The sequence below is a fragment of the Cyprinodon variegatus genome, unplaced genomic scaffold (genome assembly GCF_000732505.1).
Source record: "Cyprinodon variegatus isolate N-32 unplaced genomic scaffold, C_variegatus-1.0 Scaffold171, whole genome shotgun sequence".
Classification (NCBI taxonomy): Eukaryota; Metazoa; Chordata; class Actinopteri; order Cyprinodontiformes; family Cyprinodontidae; genus Cyprinodon; species Cyprinodon variegatus.
Window position 1 is genome coordinate 31,590 of NW_015150624.1, and position 23,070 is coordinate 54,659.

The following is a 23,070-nucleotide window of genomic DNA, read 5'->3' on the forward strand; positions in this document are numbered from 1 at the left end:
GTTCCAGATGCAATCATAAAAGAGATGTTTTTTATGAATAGGGCTCTGACAGATGAATGTGAGCTTACAACGGCAGAGGAACAGAGGAAGGGAGTTCTCTTTACCCACGATATATATCACAGTGATGGCCCTGGCATGCTTTCACATATCTCATCTTTCTGCGTACAGTCACAGAGACACAGAGAGACACTGCACATGCAGCCATGCACAGATTCATTCTATATCCTTGAAGCGCTTGGGATCCTGTTGTTTGAGCTCTGGTAGCGACTGTCGTTTTGATCCAACTGCTGGTAGAGAAATGAGAGGGAGCATTGTCCTATCCTACCCCATGTCCTCTCTAGACTTGGATCTCCTCAAACACTATTAAACTGCTCTGTGATATAGTATTGAGAAGGAGTGCGTTGAGCTACTCTTGTAGAGATTTGCCCTGTCAAAGGTCTAGGCTCTGTGATTTAGGAGATTGTGTCTTTGTCTAATAGTAGTGCTTCAGCTTAGTGGTTGCTGTCATCTCATCTCTGTGTTTCTCTAGGAGCAGGCATTGTCCCCACGTGTGTCTTCCATCAGACCAGCTCCCACCTTCTTCATGCCCACCCAACTGCCTTGGATCACAGAACAAGAAGAAGTACACATTTTTATTAGCCTCTCTTCAGTTTGATCATGTCTTTCATTGAGTAATAATGTTTTAAATATTATTCTGGTGTTTTAAACATAATTTTAGTCCACTGCTGGCACATTTCATGAGCATGTAACCCTTCTCACCTATTTTTGACACCACCTTGCAAACATTTTCCTGATTTTGCAGTTTATTCTGCCCCTGTTCTAACTTTATGGGTCCTTTGGGATTAATTTGTGACTGCAGGGTTTTTAAACATGGTCTACTTCAATCTGAGTTTCTGTTTTATGTAGTGAACTCTGGTCTCTCAATCTGAGAAATTCTTCTTTTTAAAATAATGTTGCATATTTTTGGGACCAGCAGTCATATTCCAGTCCTCTGCACAACAGCCTACTCAGCAGAGAAGCATCCCTCTGTTGGTACATTTGATTTCCTGTGTGGTTTTCTGTAATGTTCTCCATTGCTTTTCTAAAACAATCTGGTTGTGACCCTCAGTGGTTTTCAGCTTTTCGACTGTTTAGCCTTTTTCCACATAAATGAAATCTGAAATAGGATTCATGACATTACATGGTGGTTAAATGTAGCAGTTTACCACATTTCCAATTTAATTTATTACCATAGAATTTATGAAAACACGTTTTATTTAGTAAATAATGAAACTGACCCCAAACATATTCAGCATAGTTGTAACTTCTTATTTTCTTCAAATAAAGACATGAAAACAAGAGCAATATTTAACACTTGGTTTGCATTTTTTATATAGTTTATACTATAGAAGGAAGAAACACAATTAGGAATAAAAGTGTTTTAAATGTAAATTTTATCATTATTACTCTAGATTTTGTCATAAAAATGTTTATAGAGCCGTTCTTTTTCTCTTCATCTATAGAATTTCACATGTAGAAAACAAATACAGTGTCCTTTCATTAATCCATCTAGTGTTCTTTTACATTTTTTAAAGAATTCAGACTTACTGTAGGACTTAAGATACAATTTAAGTTTAGTGCCAATCTCACTATTTCTGAATAGAAATGGACACAAATTTCTGCCATTATGCTTTAAAATGACATAGTTTGGCCCTACAGTATTTCAATTCTTCTGTCACAGGCAACTAGATTTACATTTAACATGTCTTGAGCCTTGAACACATCAAATCCGATTTATCATCCGAATCAACAGAAAATCCTGGGGAGTGGCGGCCGAGTGGTTAGGGCATAGAGCTTGGAATTTAGAGGTTCTGGGTATGAGCCCCACTCCTACAGACTGCCTTCTGGGTCTCTGATTAAGACCCTTAACCCCACACTGCTCCCTGGGCACCACTTAATGGCAGCCCACTGCTCCCCAAGGGGATGGGTTAAATGCAGAGGTAAATTTCTCTAATGTGAGATCAATAGAGTTGAATTATTATTATCATAGGACGTGGTCGTTGCATTTAGCACTCATTGAAAGTCAATGGAGATGATCACACTCGAGACAATTTTCTGCAAGGGAGCTTGCGTTACTTTTACTGAGATAGACCCCAGGTCTATTTTAGTTGGACTACGCAGCTAGTTAGTCGCAATTTCATGGGTCTTACAGGAAGAGGGACGCTGTTTACGAAGTAAAGCACATCTGCTTTAGAGGAAAATACAAAATGAAATCTGTGAATTGCAAGAGAAAACAGTCAGGTTTTGAGTCACACAATGCATATGTAGCAGGCAGAGCAGACAGGCATGTACAATCAAGGAAACATTTAAAAAAAGAAAATACTCTACCTAGATAGAAGTTCAGGAGGAGAGGAAGTGGGTAAAACAGTTGTCCTCTACAAGCCTTGCAAAAAAAAAACATGGGACGGTGAAGAAAGAGCAGCTTATTATTTACATTGAAGATAAGCATAGCTCCAATATGGGGTAATTATCTCTTTTCCTTCTTTATGAATAAAAAATAAACAGCTTTAACAAACTTCACAGATATCTCTCTGACAATCACCTCCCACTGCTTTATCCAGTATCCATATAAACCCTCCCACAGCCTTAACTGCTGCTGCCCATTATATTCTTAATATAGTCCTATAAAAAATTCTCTCTGCTCTGGTTTAGAGATGCTGCACAGTGTATCTATGAAGTGTCAGCTTTGCGTTGTAACCATTCTGGTAGGTTTTTGCTTTGTTTTGTTTTTAATAACTTTTCATAATCTGTCCCAGTCAAATGTGGGAGATAGTTTCAATTCATGGGGCAGAGAGACAAAAGTGAAAAAAAAAATCTGCACAGGTCAAGTTCTGCCCACCCTGCATAGTTTCAAAGCATTTATGATGTCTTGTACTCTACTTACGTTCTTCATGCTCTTGACAACTTTCTCCTTTTTTATCAGATGTCTGATCCATGTAGGTTTTAAACCTCTAGTTCCTGTTTATTACAGTAATGCTGAAAGTTTACTTCAGTAAATGATAACTTTTTTTTCTTTATCACATTATTTTACAAAAATGCTTAAAATATGCATGGCAATTGGATGGAAGCATAGCCAAGTGTGCATGGTTTGCTTTTCCACATATAAATACCTGTGGGTTATGCCAGACCCATCTGGAGTGTTTCTTGCCAAAAGGATAATTTGACAGTAAGCCTAATTTGGCTAAAGCAAATGCTTCCAGTTAGACTTGCCATAGAATTGTGCAAACACAGCATGATAACCAAAGTACCTGTTGACATTTGTATGATTAATTTGTTATGTTTGTTATGCAGGCCCAATGACCTCTCAAGTTGCCACTTCTTACTGCAGTGCTGTAAAGTAACCTTTGGAGATATTTAGATGTTTCTATCTTCCTTTCTGTTCTCCTTAAAGTATTTTGACAGTACAAATGTGGGTGCTTATCCATAAGTGTGTGTAACAGGGCTACGGTAAAGAAATAAGTATTTGAACACCCTGCTATTTTGCAAGGAGGGGTCTGAACTGAAATTGTTGTGGTAGGTGCATGTCCACTGTGAGAGACATAAACTAAGAAAAAAATCCAGAAATTACAATGTATGATTTTGTAGCTATTTATTTGTATGATATGGCTGCAAATAAGTGTATGAACACCTATTGCCAACAATTCCGACTCTCAAAGGCCTGTTAGTCTGCCTTCAAAATGTCCACCTCCACTTCATTTATTATCCTAAATTAGATGCATCTGGTCGTTAGCTGCATAGAGACACCTGTCCACCCCATACTAAAAGTAAGAATCCAAATACTAACATGGCCAACACCAAAGAGCTGTCCAAAGACACCAGAGACAAAATTGTACACTTTCACAAGGCTGGAAGGAGCTACATTACCAAGCAGCTTGGTGAAAAAAAGGTCAACTATTGGAGAAATCATTAGAAAATATAAATCTCCCTTGGACTGGGGCTCAATGCAAGATCTCACCTCTGGGTCTCAGTGATCCTAAGAAAGGTGAGAAATCCACCCAGACATACACAGGAGGAGCTGGTCAATTATCTGAAGAGAGCTGGGACCACCGTTTCCAACATTACAGTTGGTAATACACTAAGACGTCATGGTTTTAAATGATGTATGGCACAGAAGGTTCCACTGCCTAAACCAGCACATGTCAAGGCCTGTCTTAAGTTTGTCAATGACCATTTGGATGATCCAGAGGAGTCATGGGAGAAAGTGTGGTCATTTGAGACCAAAATAGAACTTTTTGGTCATAATTTCAGTAACAATGTTTGGAGGAAGATGAAAGATGAGTGCCAGCCCAAGAACACCATCCATACTGTGAAGCATGGGGGTGGTAGCATTATGCTTTGGGGGTGTTTTTCTGTACATGTGATAGAGCGACTGCACTGTATTAAGGAGAGAATGAGCGGGGCTACCGGTATGTATCGCAAGATTTTGGGGAACAACCTCCTTCCCTCAGTTAGAGCATTGAAGTTGGGTTGAGGCTGGGTCTTCCAGCATGACAATGACCTGAGGCACAAAGCCAGGGTAACCAAGGAGTGGCTCTGGAAGTAGCATATCAAGGTTCTGGCTTGGGCTAGCCAGTCTCCAGACCTAAACCCAGAGAATAGAGAATCTTTGGAGGGAGCTTAAACTCTTTTTCTCAGTGACGCCCAGAAACCTGACTGACCTGGAGAAGATCTGTGTGAAGGAGTGGGCCAAAATCCCTCCTGCAGTGTGTGCAAAGCTGGTGAAAAACTACAGGAAGCGTTTGACCTCTGTAATTGCAAACAAAGGCTACTGTACCGAATAATAACATTTATTTTCTCCTCAGGTGTTTCATAAACAAGGTAACAAGCCATCTTTATATGTATAACTCTTTCTATTGTCCTTCACGTAAAGTTGGGTAAAATAAATTGCTTATCTCAAGTGTCAACTGTTAAACAGAAAAAAAAAATAGATTAGAGCTTAGAATTTTTTTTGAAACTGTTCACCTGTAAGCAATATTGATAAAAATAAACATATTGTCTTTTACTCTTTAGAGATCCTAATAGAATTGTAACTATGGTGATCTTTCTGAGATGTTTTTGTCTTTACTTTACAGTTACCTTTTACAATGTTTCTTTCACGTTACTTAGTCTTGCTTATTCCAATGACCTGACCTCTGTGTACTTGCTCAGAAATTGCTACATCCTTGTTTAACAACAAAGATAATTCTGTTCTAAACTATTATTCTTATGATAAGTGGTGCTCTCTTTTTTTAATTAATATGATCAAACTGAAAGATTAAGTTTTTAACACTTTCAGTGTGAAAGTATGCAACTAAAGAGTCATTTCTTTTCAACCACTTTTTACCATGACTGACAGTGTGGTGGAATGCTGTATATTTCACCTAATTTGGTTTGGTTAAAGAATTCCTTTGTTATTTCTTCTGCACTTCAAAGAAATATTTTGTTCCATAAAATGTTTTGTGTTTTGTTTTTAAACTTAAACTGAAAGTAAACTGTGAGGAAATTCCAAGATGTCTTCTCACTCATTAGTCACCATTTTTATAATTGCAATAAATATATCCTTTTTTTGTGTGATTTTCAGATAGAGCAGATGAAACAGGAGCTGAGCAGAAAGGAGTCGGACATGCAGGCTCTGCAAACCAAGCTAGAAACGTTGACCAACCAGAACTCGGACTACAAGCAACACATCGAGGTGCTTAAAGAGTCACTCAGTGCCAAAGAGCAGCGCGCAAACACTCTGCAGACAGAGGTGAGAGTGTGCACGATCATAAATGCAAAACGATTCTCTGGTATGTGACTGTTGATGCTGAGAAACACAAGAGAGCTTCATGCAACATACAAGATCAAAACAATTAGAGAAAGTATTTCAGTTTCCTAATATGATACACATTAAAATAAAAAAAAAAAATGAATTCCCCCAATATTAGAAGCAATGTGATGCTATTGCTTTTTTGGTTGAAATTGGTGAAATAAAAAGATGTGGGTTTTTAGAGTTAACTAGACAGATGCAACATTGATCTGATTGGTTTTGAGATTTTTCTTTGTTTTTCGATCTGATAGAAAGAAACTGGCCAGTTAAAGCTCACTCTGTTATTCCTCATACTGCCTGCTTCTCTTTTGAGTATTTAGGTGGGAGGAAAGCTATCTACGCGTGTGGCTTCTTTTTTTTTCCACCACCACAATTGTGTATGCTGGTGGGTCAGCCAGAAGGCTGAAGAAAGCTGGCAGCTTTTGTGCATGTTTGAAGTGTCTAAGGCTTTAGGGCTTTAATGATTTTATCAACATTGTAAGGGATAAAAAGGGGCTGAGTGTAGAGGTGTGGAGAAGGATGCATGCAAAATGTGTGTGTTTAGTGTGCATGTGTATAGCTAAGCATTTAGCTTTTTTTCTCCACTACTCTCTTGACTTGGAACTGATACTTCAGATCTCAGTGTTTGGCAGTTGAGAGGGGCCTGCTAACTATGTCCACTCATCATTACAGGAAGCAATTTGAGCCAAAATTAGGCTTAATTGTTAATACATGTGCAAATAATTTTGGCTCTTGCTTCTCGCTGAATACATCATACTTAAAAGAAGTACTTTTCAGTGGGTGGTTGTGTGTCTATATTTACCTACCATAAAAGGAGAGCTGCAATTGCAAAAAAATGTTTGTGTCATCGTGGCAGAATGTGCTCTGGGGACACCTGCTTTACCAAGCCTTATAATCCTTAAAGCTTGAGAAAGTATTTATCTGTCATTTTGTCTCAGCACAGCCAATCAACGGTTTCAGATGTGGTCAGAAAACAGAACAGGTGTGTTGAAATGAAAAAAGGCCCAACTATTAAGATGTATCTGTTCACCTTTCAGAGTTTTTAAGTTGAATTAGAAATAAAGGCATCATTTTCATTTACTGCCCATGTACAATAGTTTGCTTCATAAATTACCCAACATATTACTTTAAAGTCAGATTATTGCACACCAACTGTTGTGCAATGTTGATAAAAAAACAAGTTTATCACTATATTTTTTTAACAATACTTTTAACAGTAGTGTATAATAATACTAATGATATGATAAAACAAAACTTTACAAGTTCTCGCAAGTAACATCTATTTTGTAAAAACATGACCATAAAAAAATCTTGTAAGAACAATACATTTTATATTAGAACTTTAATAATTAAATAATTTTCATTTTTATCCCTGTCAGAGGTGGGGAATACTGTGTCTCAAGTTTAAAGAGGTCCTTGTTCTCTTTTCCAAATAATTATAGCTGTGTGAAGTTGAAAAACACTATGGTATTTACTAATGTATTTATTAAAATACTCTATTTTTGTATAACATATTTTTTAGATTATTTTGTTCAGTTCAATATTTATTTTTACTGCTTAGATTGTTAATATTGGAAAGGTCTTAATTATGTATTTTTCTTCCTTTCCCATTAAATCTTTCTTCATATTCATCATTCACAAATGTATTTATGTTGCAGAACTATATTTTAAACTGACCAAAAAGCATTGGCGCACATACTTCACCACAGAGAAGTGAAAATGAATATAGAAAGTGTTTGATGGTAATAGCCACAGTTGTCAAATAATTGTGTTTATGGTAAAGTGAGGTAAACTATCCTTCCTCCAGTGGTTTAACTGGAATTTCTCATGAGTAAATGTTTTAGAGCCAGTTTTTACCTCAGCTGACCCTCTGTAAACCTTATGACCCTGGTAAAAAGAAACAGGCTCCATAGGGAGAATAGGCTATGCACATTACTGTGGTTTCCTATCAGCTGGTTCATTTTTGTCAAGGAACCATATAGCTCTGCCTTTTCAGGTTAGACCAGCGTTAGTATGATTGTAGTGGAAATATTATCAATATTATTTCTAATTTGAAAAATATTTAAGTTTCATTTAATATTTTGAGCTTTTTCTTAGGCACATTCCTAAATTCACTTCAAACTTAGGACACATATAAATGACTGGAACCTCTTAGGGTTTTTTCATTATAACAATACCAGGATAGGTGCTTATTGTATGAACATTGAGTTTAATACACACATGTGTTTGTTTAGGGATTGGACTTGAATTTTGTATGAGAGAGAAACAACTATAATATTTCTGATTTTGGGTGCATCACTGCATTCTTTGCTGCTTCTCCTAACTTCTCAAAGGCCACTGCTGAGGACCAGTAATCTGATCCAGATCACAAATACACAAACACACAGCTGTGCACACACAGCCCCATAAACACAGAAAAATATACGTTGTCAGTTCTGATTACTCGACTCTCATCTCCGGTCTACAGTAATTTTTCTTGCTATTGAAGTGGCATTTTTTTCCCCTCACTTTGGCATGACTCGGGTTTCCTCAACTAAGTGGGCAAACCAGAGGATGACTAAAGATCTTTAGTGCGCTGTAGTGGGCCAGTTGATGAAATGCATTCCTCTGCTGCCTGTCAGTCAATCAGCAAGAGAGAAGAGCATCCTCATTCAGTGATAGTACCCAGGATCTCTATGTTTTAGAACAAACCTTTTTAAACATATTAAACTGGTGCATTAGACATCTTATAAAGGAGTGCACATTTTTCGTTTTGTTGGCTTTAACCGCTTAAAACTAAAAACCGGTATGTTCCAAATCCAAAGTTCTTTGTTCCAGTCACTAAGAAAAAGTGTAGAACTACGAGATGGCTAGCCTTAGAACAGAGAAGCCTCTGTATGCAAAGGAATGAGAAAATGCAAGTGCATTTATTTGTCAGTCAAAGTTAAGGACAGCATCTAAATGGGTGTGATTGAATCTGTCTTCAGATAACTGGAAAATGTAGAAAATAATGAGTGTACACTTTTCTGGAAGCTCTGTGGTTCTGCCAGAGTCTGTGGAAACTTAACCCTTTAATACAGTACGATGTGTGTGTGCCTTTCATAGCCTGATCAGGACAATGCTGCACTGTAATGATACCCCACCCGATCGGGTAACCTATCAGAGACCTTCCTGCATATTTAACAAACCCAGGAAACAAAAGGAGAGCTAAGCTGCCACAAGAGTTTCAGCTTTCAGCTTTCAGCTCAAAGATTGTTTTATAAATGGAGAACGTAGCTAAAAGTAAGTTTTTATTTACCTGAAGGTAGTTTAATATAGAAGAAATACCCTTTTGTTTTATGTAAAGAATATCTTTCATTAAATATCTTTCATTATTGAAATTTAGGTTATTAGAACAGTTTATGATTATAAATTGTTTCAACATCAGATTCAATGAATAATAGGAAATTTGGAAATCAATAACACTCATTTTATGAGCTCAATGTTTTCTTCCAAGAGGTTACTCACTCAAATAAATACTATACTTGAATCAGACTCAAGACGTCATTAAAGACGTCTGTGTTTAAAAAGTTTAAAAGTTATTTAGAAAACAACAAGTTGAACGGTCCTCTCAGTGGAAAGTTTCTATTCTTTAAGTTGTGCTTACATAGCTGTCAAGTCTCCCATTTTGCATGGGAAACTACCGTATTTCATCCATCTGTCATCCCCCAGAACTTGCAATTTCCCATAAATTTCCAATAAATATTAATGTAATTAATATAGAAAGATATATATATATATATATATATATATATATACAAAAAAATAAAAAATCTGATCAGTCTCTCCAAATGGAAATGACAAGATCAATTTCTTGATCTTTTTGCTCTCGCCACCCTTCTGTTCATTGAGCTTCACTGGTTACCCCTGGCTGCCTGAATCAAATTCATGTTCCTGATGTTCAACTACAAAGTGCTTAAGGGTACGGCTCCAATCTACTAGAACCCTCTAGCAGAGGCTTATGTCACAACTCGGTCACTCCGGTCATTAATTGATTGTCGTCTAGCAGTTGCTACAACACGCTCAAGACAATCCAGACTGTTTCCATGTGTTGTTCCAAGATGGTGGAATGACCTACCAAGCACTACAAGACCAGCAGCGTCCCAGTCTACATTCACAAAACTCCTAAAGACCCACCTCTTCAAAGAGCATCTCTTATCCTAAATTTAACCCATAGCTCTTTACCCCTCTACTACTGTTTCTATACTATGATAACAAACATTGTGTCTAATTTGTAAGTCGCTTTGGATAAAAGCGTCTGCTAAATGCATAAACAAACAAACAAAAAGCTTTCTGCATGGCGTCCCCCAGTCGTCTTGCTGCTCAGGTACTGTTAGAGGACCAGTACGTGGACATATCCCTTGTCTCTTTAGGTAATGACACGTTGGCTTCCAAGTAGTCTCTTTCAGGCATTTCTCATGCATTTCCTGTTTCTGCAAGAAGACCTCTACTGAGTTTTGATTTTGAGGTTGAAATGTAATGACTCAAGAAAGGTATAAATGAGTCGAATAATATGCTAACATTGACTACAGTGACAGTGATAAATAGCAAAAACAAGAAGAGAATAAAAAAAGCGAGAGGGGATAATTTATGGGCGGATGGAGCGACAAGAGGAAGTGAAAGTGAGATGTTTAAGGGAATTAATAGATCAAGGTGTTTGTAGGCTTTTGTCAGTGAGTTATGCAATGTTACGATGTACTGTGGTTTCTGCTGGTCTATTACTGTTGATCTTTCTTTGTTCTTTTTGCTGATTGATGGTTCATATTGCTAGTGAGGCAGCAACAAGATGTTGTTTCAACATGGTGTGGGTACCCTATGAATTATGCCCTCAGTGTCTCTCTCTCTCTCTCTCTCTCTCTCTCTCTCTCTCTCTCTCACAGCTGTTTATGATATTAGAATCAAAGACGGGCAACAATAGAATCATAGGTGAGAACTATCTTAAATGAAAATAGACTTGAAGATTGAGCTTGGAAAACTTCTGTTCTGTTTTTAGCTTAGGTTCACCACTAATAATAAGTTATACACTGATTCCTGGAGCTCTTCGAATGAGTCCCAAGTGTTGTGGGCTAGTTTTAACATGGCTTCATTCAAACCTGCCAGACCATGGTCACCGTTCTCAGGCCCAGCAGCATTATGTTGAGTTCTAGGATTGGTGTGGTTTGGAATTTAGTGTGAATAGAACACCACTGAGCTGACTAGAACAAACATGATGCAGTCCAAAATAAAGTCACTACATGTTCTTCAGAGGCGATGTGGAAAAGCCATAAAATGGAGTTACCGGGGTCATAATGGAGATGAGATGTTTAATGATTTGTACAGAGAATGAGATACAGTAAGTGTGTGAACACAGAGTTGTGAATGTATTAGCAAATATATTTAAATACATTTTTGATCCAGTGGTAAAGATATATAACAACCTCAGATGATGATAATATTTTGTCCTTTAAAAAAATACCACTTGTAAAAAGCATATTTTATATAAACACATATCAAATAGTTAATTATATCACAAGGAAATGAAGAGTTTTCTGTATCACCCCTCACAAGATATTTCAAATTTTTTGCAATATTACAGAGATGAACCTATTTGATGAAAAATGACATGAAGGACTGAGTGACGTTGCGTATGTGATCCAGTGCAGTGAGGACTGTACAGCCTCCTATATTTGAGAAACCAAACAACAACTATACAAACTCACAGCATAGGAGGGAATCAACAGAATTGACAGTGACTCCTGGATAGGTGTCAAAACGTCTTCAGAAAACTAAGCGGGTTTACTGTTGCCTTCCAATTTAAGCCTGTTTTGTGGTTGCCATGAGCAAGATGACTGAGAATTTACATAGGCAAGGACTTTTATGTTAGTATCTGACACCAATTTAGTCTTATTAAAATGAGGTAACTGATGAACCAGAGACAAAACGCTCTATTTTGTGTGCATTAAAAGAATCTACCCTACTACTGATCACTGTGCTACTTCACAGGTAACCCTGGAGCTTGAGAAAGATTTAACCTTAACATGAACAAACTGAAATCTGTCATTCAAATAAGATTTAAATCAGCCTATTGCTGTTGCCTCAATTCCAAAAGAATGTTCAGGTCTTTCTAAAGTAATATTGTGATAGACCTTATCAAATGCAGCACTAAGATCTAACAGAAAAGTTCAAATACAAGTCCATTATGCCATGAGAATACAATTTCACCAGAGCTGTAAAGGCCACTGACTCATCAAAATAGCTGACTTTATGAACAAATAACAAATACATTCAAGGATTTTTTTCCCAATTGCCTGTATGTGTCATTTTTTTTCCTTTTTGTCTTTTTTGTCCCTGGTTACATCTGTACTTTCCCATGTTCCTTTAATAGCCGGTGGGCAGACAGCTGTGTTGCTAAAGTCTTCTTAGCAGATGTTGCGGTGTATATGGTGACCATACCCCTCTCTCCACCCTGCAGCCCCTGCTGTGAGGCAGTTCACATCCGCTTATTATCCTGTTCTTGCCCCTCAGGTGATCTGTCCCTTTGTACAAGTCCTGATCAGAGCTCAGGCTGTTTTCTTAACCAAACTTTTAAGACACCCCAGAAATGACACGCAGCCTTAGCCCCAGGATAGGGAATGGCCCTCATTTCCGCACAGATCCGACCTGATGTCATCTTGTCTGGGTGGAGGTAGAGTTTAGGAAGAAATTTTTATTGCATTTGCATGTTTATTTAGTCTAGGATGTAATGGTTGAAAAATCTGGAATGCATATGCTGAAAGTGAGAGGAACAAGTATCGGCACAGGGCCCAGCAAACACTTATACCTTAATCATAACATAGTGATTGATAGACTGAAAATGTGGAGGGGATCTTATGGTACTGACTTAATTGGTTCAGCTCTTTCCTGACAGATGGGGATTAATTCATGTCATTTCAAAATTATACATGTCTTTTTTCTAAAGGCTCCATTCTCAAGCCACTTTTATTTGACAAAACATATTAGAAGCAAAACATGATGATGTATACTCTCCCAACTCCAATTAAAGTGTATCTCCACATTACTTACTATGCCTTTTTCTCTTTAAGGGTCTGCAACCTTTGGCTTTTGAGCTCCAAGCTGCATCAATTTTTCAGTTTGTTATTAAATCATTGTATTAATTTTCCATACCATAAAGAAAGTAAAAATAAAATACAATTTTATTGCATAATATCCATTAAAAGCAAATCTATCCGTCCACTTTTTTCTAAAATTTAATTTATTTCTTTTGTTTTGATATTTTTTAAACAGAAACAAAATAGCCAGACTAGGTGTAAAAATGGCACTTTGGATTATACTTCCACTATGTAAGCACAAATTGCTTTGAAAGAGCAATGATTGGATAAACTGAGCATGCAATGCAACTCATCAATTAAATCCAATTCCTCATCCTAGTTACTATAACATTTTACCTGACTTAACATATAACTATATTATACAAAAGCACTTGTCAAAAATGAGAACAGTCTTCTGTTTCACCCTGTTTTATTCGAGAAGTTAAAGTGTTGATGACGCAATATTACATGTGATTACATGTGATTTTGCATTATAATCATGTATGAGGATATACCAGGTGTTATTATAAATCAAACAGGCTTAATTTTAACCCAAATATCCAACATTTAGTAGCGCCACAGCAGCACTCTGTTGAATTGCTAGTCAAAACACATTTGTGTGGTTGAACCATCAGCCAGTTCAAGCACAGGAGAGGGTAGTGATGCTGAGGTATATGGAGGCATCACACCTCTGTTAAAACCAGAAACCTGTGAAACACCTAATACAGCCCCGTTATTATGCAGTTAGGCTCTGACAAATCATCATCTGGGATCGTTTCCTAAATGTTCCAAGCACAGAAAAGATGCCATTGAGTGCTCAAACTTCTCCTGATCTAATCTGTCCTGCTTCACCCACTTTGAAAGAAGCTCAGGATCCTCAGGAAACTTAAATAAGCTGATGACATCCTTATGGGGAAAACAAGCAACAAGCTGCAACACAACACAAAGACATAGCTGTATCTCAATCCATGAAAGGTTCAGCAGCTGTTCATAGTAAATCCACCTCTAGCTTGTTATGGCATATACGTCCCTTCCGCTTTCTCCTCCAACACTTTGTTTTGATAAAAGATTGTTTTATGAGGGTGCTCTTGAAATTATTACATGTTCATCGGTATTGATCATGATGTTTTGGAATCATAAAAATACCAGCAAATGTTGATAGTGTCATCACCACTTTAAAATATGCTTTGCCTTGGTCATCACACAGATATGAAAGCTTCAGGAGTGCATTGACACATATCCCATCCCCTCCAAACACACCCTCAATCACTATTCACTGGTCTCTAATATAATGTATAACATTTACCTTAGCAAAACAAGCTTTTTTTTATCCTGCAAGAGCTTTTTGGATCCTCTTTGATAGCTACATTTTATTCCAGAGATATTTGAAGGTATCTATGAGGTATGTAGGACATTGGTGGTCTTGAATAATCTTGTAAAGAACTAGTCGTTTCATCTTGCACTGAGACAAACCAGACTTGGTCAAATAATTGCTTTGCAAAACATAAATTAGGCAAATATTATGCCATAAATTTAGAAGATTAATTTCCTCTTACAGAACTTAAAATAAATTATGTATAATGGGTGACTAGCTGTATTTACACAGGCCTGAGGGATGTCACACAGCCAGGAAAGTGAATAGCTTACACAACTTTGTGTAAAGTCACACAGCAGTTAAAGCAGAGTATAAATTGTGTGCATTGTTACATTTAATGAGTCTTTAAGATTTAGGATCTTTTCAGTTGCGTTTTACTATTAGAATTTTTATTCAATCGAATTCTTTGTTCAGTATCATAGAAGGGATTCTAGCTGTTGGTGAGAAATTGCATTTTTATGAATGTCACTGGGGTTTAAAGACTAAGATTTGGATTTATGAGGAATATATTTTGGACAGCCATGGAATATTTTCATGGCACTGGACTCCAAGGTGGGTGAGTGAGAGTACAAATATTACTATGGGGTTTTTGGTGCACCCCCAGACCTTTGCTGTGGTCTTTCTGGTTCTGCTGTTTAGACTGTGGTATACTCATATTGTCTCTGTGTTGCTTATTGCGGTCAAGCACCGGCACCTATACCAATACCTCTGCAGATTTGCCTGCCAGAAAAACTTTTATGATGAAATGTGAGGCATGGAAAAGGGAGGTGAGGACAAACAGTGAAGCTGTTTTCTTTAAGCCTCTGTTTTGCTTTGCTAACCAGATTCCAACATCTACATTTGCCTGTCATTGTAAGCACGGGAGAAGGAAGTCCGAAGGAATTAGGATGTGCTTATTCATCAGTGTTCATGCATGTAACATGTGAGATTGTAGATACATGTGTGTTCAGACTATTTAAGAATGTATGCAAAGCCAGGCATGTGTTAGAATAGTTTGCAACTGTGCCAATTGAAAGAAAACTCACATGTGGCCAAGAATCATTATCTTATCAACCACAAAATCTTGAATGCATATTAGGGTAATTTTTCAAATGATCTGGCGTTGAGTGAGGAGTACCAAAGTTTCTCTAAGATTTTTTTTTTTGCACAATGGGATAAAATAGATATTTAATGTCTTTTTTTATTGTTTGCACTTAATTGTTAACTGAACAGGATCTATTTATCATTTCTTTCTACACAAAATGCACATATTAATACTATATATATATATATATATATATATATATATATATATATACACATTCCTGTAATAGAAAAATGTAGCATAATGTGGGGACTACATGTTACACTTTTCTATTACAGGACAGTTAACTCTAAAAATCTAAAAAATATGGACAATCATTTTTTGTTACTTTTTAAGAGAACGAAAAATAGATTGATTTGATGGAAGGGGAGAGATCTACTTTTCGAACAATATAATAACCCCACAGAGGTAGGGCAGGTTGAGCTGAAGATGGTTAGATTATAGAGTAGAATCGGAACATAATAGAGCTTATATATATCATGGTTCTCATGATACGTTCACAAACCTAGATATAATTGTTATGTTGTATTTTCAAGGATTTCATAACTTTCAAAATCATTGCAAATTAAAATCTGTTGAATATGTCTTTCATTTCTGTTCAGATATGTGGTATCCTGATTTTTGCACTCCCTCACAGGTTATTTCACATCAGTAACCTGTACTTTGTTTCAATTTAGTTCAGTTTATTTACAGTATATAGCATCAATTCACAACACCTCATCTCAAGGCACTTTACAGAAACAATTCAACCAGATCATACAGTCAGATTGGTTCAAAGTTTGCCATCTAAGGAAAACCAGCTGATTGCATCGACTAATTGACTTGAAGGCAATCCCTCACACCAAGCCTGCTTGTAGCGACAGTGGAGAGGGAAAAACTCCCTTTTTTCAGGAAGACAACTCCAGCATAACCAGGCTTGGTGTGATCAACCACTTGGGGTTCAAGGAGACCGAAGCAGCCATACAGAAAGAAGCAGAGATATAACGGTAACTGCGAACCGGCTCCACAGACGGCCCCCTCCAGGAAACACACAGTCAGGCAGATGAGCTCCGAGCCAACTCCCATGTCAGAGGATGAAGAGAGCACATCCAGTTATTCATCAATTTTCCCATCAACTCTTACTAGCTGCTTTCCTTACTAGAAACAAGCATTTCCACAGCTTGATGCTTCCATAAGCTGTTTTATTTGGACATGGTATATATATGTGTGGGTTATGATTTATAACTCTACCAAAAATAGATTTGCACATAGGCCAAAAGTACAATTTTGCTATCTGTCTAAAGCACCTTATTTGACTTTCTAGCTGTGTCCTCTAAATGACTTACACACGGGAGCTTTGATAGCTTTATTTCAACAATGGCTCGGTTGTTGTCTCTCTTTTACAAAGGCAATATTTGTTTTTAGGTACTCTATAATTTTGGTATCAACAAAGTTACCCACATGAGCTGTGTTAACTCTCCAGCACCTGTTGCAGTTGTACCATTTTTTCTGTTTTAATTTTGTGTAAGGGCCTGAACAATGCTCAGTAAAATATTCAAAACACTGGATAGTTCACTCACAATATAGAACCTTGTCCTGGACCTGCTTGCTGTTTTTATCATTTGCATAATGCTGTTTGTTTACTAATGTTATCTCACAAACCTTAAAGCCATTTGCAGAGTACCAATATTTGTAAGAAATCTTTAGTAAGATTTGAACCTTGACATGATTTATAAGTGCAATAGAGATGGAGATGGATTTTATTCAGGCAAAATAGAAATATCTACAATAGTTCAGTATTTTTCGGAAAAAAAAAAAAGTTACTGTTTACTCTAACACATACATTTCAATTAAACTACTTTAAGCTTTGGGGTTGTAAGGTGAGAAAATGTGGAAAAGGTTCAAGAGGTATAAATACTTTTGCAAGCCACTATAACCCATCTGAAAAAGCTAGATGAGGTTTACTGTTCAACAACTTTTCATGGAGCACTTTAAGCCAGTGGTAGATAACAGCCTCTCTGTTGTGTTAATATCCTTAAACCAAATGAACTAAAATGCCATGAGCTCTTTTCACCCTTTCTCACTCAGCTTGCTTTTACCCTTTCTCCTTTTCATTCAATCATCTCTGCCTGCTCACCTGTATCTTTCTTTCCTTGTTTCTCATGTATGCTTTTTGGCAGCGACGAGTGCTTAAAGGGGGTATTAGCACGGAATCTGTGCAAAACCATCACAGCTTAGCAGGCTAGTGAAGGTGAGACAGCAGGGATTTCCTTTTCGGCCCCTTTGCTACATTTTTGCTAAATTGCTTCTTGTCAGGTGAAGTTGAAGCATAGAAGGCCTGCCTTTCTTTCTGTCATACTTATTGTGGACACAAATATGCATGCTCATGCACGGCAAGCTCCGTGTGTCTATCTAAATGGTATAATGTGCACACACATAATGAAAGTACAAAGGATTAGTGATATGCCTAATGTGGGTGTATGCTTGTGTGTGCAAATATAATTTGGGGAGGACAGAGGCATTCTCAGTATAGACTTTGGTTGGCTGCCAAAGAACCATCTTACACCTGGAGCTCTTGGCTGGCTCATAGTGATATAGCATTAGGGATACCTGCAGTACTCAGAAAAACACAGTGTCTTTCAATTTTACAAATACAGTATAAATAGTTTAAGCAAACAAGTCAGCTAAGGTGTTACACTCTTCTCTTTCTGACCCAATTGGCATCTTACTTTTCTCTAGTGTGTAGCTCATTTTTACCCTATAATTTAGCAGGTTAGTCTGACCTAAAGTTACTAAAAGATTAAGAACTCTTTCGGGGGACAAACCCTTGGTCAATGGATTTACTTCATAAATCCCTTTTCTATTCATTCCATACTTTAAATTTTTTTTTTGCACATTATATCTGCCTTCAACCAGCTGCATTCATGAAAACACATACTTTCATACACCAATATGTAGATTAGGAAATCTGTGGTTTAGTGCCTTGCCCAGGGCACATCGGCATGTTACAAAAGAAAGCTGGAATTGAACCAATCCAAACCGTTCTGACATTTCAAAACAACAACTCCATTCAGTAAACCACAGTTGCCTGAATAGCATGTACTAAACCAACCCTTCCATATCTTTGGAAGGTGTTCAATGTTCCACATGAAAAACAAAAATCATTGTAATTACAGGTTTTAACTAAACTAATAATTATGATTTTGGTTGCCAATAATGGCATAACAGTTAAAATTAAGAGATAACTTTTTTCTAAGTTGAACATTTTCTTAGATCAGGTCTTTGTTATTATTTGGCTGAAAGTAAATTAGATATGTATATATGTGAGACAAAGTAAAATGCTATAAACATCATTGGAGAAAAATATAGGTGGTGGAATATAAATCCCTTGGTGTTGATCTGGACAACAAATTGGATCAGAGACGCAACTTTGAGGTCATCAACAAGAAGGGACAGAGGACATTGTACTATTCGATGAAGCTAAGGTTCTTCAAGTCTTTGCAGCAAGATGCAGAGTGTATTCCATAAACTTGTTGTGTAGAGTGTAATTTCAGCTGCCACAATCTGTTAGAATGAATGACTTAAAAAAAAAAGCTCAGCAAGCTTGTGAGGGAGTCTGTCTATGTTCTGGGGATGATTTTACCAAAAAAAAAAAAAGAAAAAAAAATTATGGCCCATCGCTCTTTAGAAGATTGTTAAACCACAGCAGCATCTTTAACCAAAGGTTTTTCTAGATATGCTGCTTAGAAGACCATTAATCGAGGTCCTTTGTTTTTTCAGCTCTAAACATCTACAACAACTTGTTGAAAATATGATTGAATTATGACATTTAATCTGCCTTTGAGAATTAAAAATTATTTTTGTATTTCATTTTGTGTGTCACATATGATTCTTCTTAGGCACCAGTAAAATTCTATCTATTATTTATTTATTTTTGTATTAAATTGATTGACCAGGAAACAGACTAAAGAGAAGGGGGCAAAAAAACGATAGAGGTCAATGGGCCAGAACTCAAACCCATGACAGCTGATTCAAGGACTGAGGCCTTTGGGCATGGATCAAACACTTAACCCCTGTGCCACTGCTACATCCATCCCATATGATTTGATTGTATTTTCTGTTGTGGTTGTAGTAGAATAGTGTGTAGAACTGTTAGGGCTGTACTCTTTTTGGGCATAGTACACAATCACTGCATTACAGTATATTTCCATTACCTTGCCAACCATCTTTTTATTTATTATCTTCACAAGACAAATATTCTGATTGATAAATGATCAACTTGTTAATGAAAGGCACTTACTAAAGTGTGAAATCAGAAAAGTAAATTTGTGTTTAAACTATCTTGAAATATCAAATAGATGAACTGTAACTAAACTTTAAGTTGTTTTGCTCTACATGTTGCGAAGCAAATCTTGTAAGAGCAGATACTAGGCTCTCTTTTACTGTCTCTCTTTGTTTCTCTACAATTCACATTAAAGCGCAAATCCACATGTTGAGTTTAAATGAACTCATTCTGTGTAGAGTGACAAAAGGAGCTTGGATAGAAATCAGTAGTTGAAGGAACAGAATTTCCACTCAACACGCCAGATTAAAATGGAAACGTGCATGTGGATCGTTTTAGTCAGTGCTTCAGAATGCTAATGCCCAACATGAGTTTTGGATGAAGCTCAGATATCTCTCAGTTCTTTGCACAGAGCCAGATACAGAGGATTTAAAAGTGTGAGTGTGAAGCAGGTGAGCAATGTGATCTATGGCAGCGCCAGGACAATCATGCAACACTCTCAATAATAAAGGATAGAAATGACTTTAAATTCCCCTTCCTTAACACATATTTTTACACCATCACTCTGCAATGTTTTATACTGTAAATATTACAAGACTTTTACTACTTCCAAATATCAACAATTAAGTGTGCTGAAAGATGTGGTTTCTAGAATTGACCACTTAAGTGTGACGAGAGAAAATGTGTAATAAAAAGTTTTTTAAAATCTTTTGTTAATCTGTTTTCCTTTCCTGTACCATTTGTTGTAAATCCTATTTCGATGATTATTCTTACATTTTCTTCTCTCGATTTATAATAGGTGGATGCTCTGCGAGTGCGCCTCGAGGAGAAGGAACAGATCCTGACTAAAAAGTCGAAGCAACTGCAGGACTTAAGTGATGAAAAGAGCACACTGACGGGAGAAATCAGAGATATGAAGGACATGCTGGATGTCAAGGAGAGAAAAGTGAATATCCTACAGAAGAAGGTAAAGAGTTCAGCCAGTTTTATAATACTTTGATTATTCATCCTCAAAGTATTTTTATTATGATTAAGAAGTCTAACAATTGTTGGACCTTGTTTTAAATCGGTCATTTTGGGGAATTTAGTTAAGTCATATTAAATCAACTTTTCTTAGGTTTAGGTTTTACCAATCTAATAATTGGTATTAGCCTTCAAGGAAAAGGATAAACCTAAGGTATTAAATTAGGTTTAGGTATTAATTAAGCTAAAGCTTTAGTTTTATCCTAAACTGCCAGTCAGGGGTAATTTGTCAAAAAAAAAAAAAGTTAAATTGGATTATGAAATTAAAAAAGTAATTGCTCTAAATTTTGAAATAAAATGATTTAACAAAACATATTCAAAAATTCAGCCCAATTAACCAACCTCTATGCACTACACTTGTAAAAAGGGCAGCAATGCTTTGAAGTCATAAATATTAAACAGTAATGAAACAGTTAACATGCAATGTTAGGTCTGTCAGTTGTCATTAATGATTCATTTCTGCTTGAACACTCTCTCAAACGACTTGGTTAAATGTTATTTACAGTATAAGCAGATGGTCATTGTTTGGCTGTTCGATGTCTCTGTCTGTGGGGCTATTTAGGTATGGATTCAGAACTTAACACAAAGACATGATCCCATTGTCTCAGAATTTTCTGACATGGATGCGTAGAAGATCTTGTAGATGGTGTACAACAATGCAAATCTCATTTATTTGATCTTGGATGTCGCACACGCCACATGCTTGTGATGTCTTAATGACTTTTATGAGGGTAGCTATTCAGACAGGGTGTGTTGCTACCTGTGGTGTACATCTTGGCCATTCTGCTATAGACCAATTACTCACACATAATGGTCTTCACTTAGCTTTGTTGTTTCCTCTGTGTCCTTAAATTAGAGCTTCCTCTCTCCTTCCTCCCTCCCTCTTACTGGGTTTAATGAAAATGCTCTCCGAAGGTCATAAACATTGCTACAAGTCTGTGTATGCTGGGCTTTTGTGATTCAAGCTGGATTATTGTGTTCATGCTGTACTCGCAAAACTGTACATAAAATAGAGCTTTGGACATTAAATAGCTTATTATTTAAATGGAATTAAGAAAAAGATGAAAGAAATAAGAAAATTAAAAAGGAATTGGATTATTTCATAAAATGAAAAGGAATCATGTTTGGAAATCAAAAGCAAATTTATTTGGCTTCAAAATCGATATCAGTATTTTTTTTTTCCTTAGAAACCCCTTCACATTTTTAATGACACCATGTATAAAGGGGTATAGCAATATACTGCTCACAAAATATTTAATTTGTAGTTAAAAACCCATTCCACTGCTCTGCTGATGCCTTATAACAGTTCCTTATGTGGCCAGAGCTTTTAAGGTTAAGATGAAGCCTTACTCTATTGAACGCAAACAGTTCAACTGACCCATTGATATAAGAAAATGGAGACTTTGATGCAAATTGTCTGTAATTGCTACCTAATACCAAGGGAATAAGTCTTTTACATGTTTATGTTCAGGTAAAATATTTACAATAATAAGTATTGTAGGTACTATTGTAGTATTGTAGGTCACAAATCATCACATGGGAATTTTACATTTGGTACATGGTTTTCAAATGTGACATTTTGTTACTTTTGTGCAAGGGGCACTAAGAGATAGATTAAATGAAATGATGGCAAGGAGAATGCCAAAAGAGGTTGCATTTAAAGCTTCCTACAGGTTATGTAGGGGTAAAAAAAAACATGTCTGACTGCGCTGGTTAGAGGTAATAGGAGTTTGCCACACAAACCCCCTTACCAAACCATTGAATAGAAGGAAAACCTGTAAGAAGCTCTTAATTTTGAGCGGGTACCATTTACCTTACAGTATCACAAACACCAGGAATATATAGGCAGGACTGCAATAAAAGGGTTTAGATCAAAGCATATTCACTTAAGGTGAGCTGGAAGTACATATTTTAATCTGATTCAAAATTTGTGGCAGTTCTGAATACCAATGTTAACTGTTGTTCTCCATCCAATCACACTGAGGTTAAGCTATTTAGCAAAGAATAGGCCAAGCAGTCACAGTCCATAAGTGTAAAATTCAGGCTATATAAACTTGTGCCATACTCCTCAATTACTCTGAAGTTATTTTCCCATTCTGCTTCACAACTTTGTGGTACTTCTGATGATTGTTTTTTTATAAAATCCAACCAAAATACATAATGTTGTTTGTGGTTTTAGTGTAAAAAAACTGTGAAGGAGATTAACCCTCTACAATGCTCTGTGTAAAGAATTCTTAAAGGCAAATGTACTCGTATAATGTTTCTTTTTTTTTTTTTTTCTAAAATACCTCTGAATTTTTATATGTATATAAGGAATTTTTTAAAACTGCAATTTGAAAAAAAAAATACAGATTGGTATTAGCCAAATACAGATTTTTGGGCTTAACCTAAAAATACATCATATTGTCCAGGCAT

The 23,070-nt window shown here is 36.5% G+C and overlaps 1 protein-coding gene across 1 annotated transcript in view; it reads left to right on the forward strand.

The window, feature by feature from the left end:
- The window catches only part of LOC107087027 (ERC protein 2-like), a 206,592-nt gene that overhangs the window by 28,718 nt on the left and 154,804 nt on the right, over positions 1-23,070 (forward strand). Inside the window, exons 7-8 of the mRNA XM_015378362.1 lie at positions 5,600-5,767; positions 20,432-20,599. Of these exons, the coding sequence (XP_015233848.1) occupies positions 5,600-5,767; positions 20,432-20,599 (336 nt within the window). The remainder of the gene's footprint in view (positions 1-5,599; positions 5,768-20,431; positions 20,600-23,070) is intronic.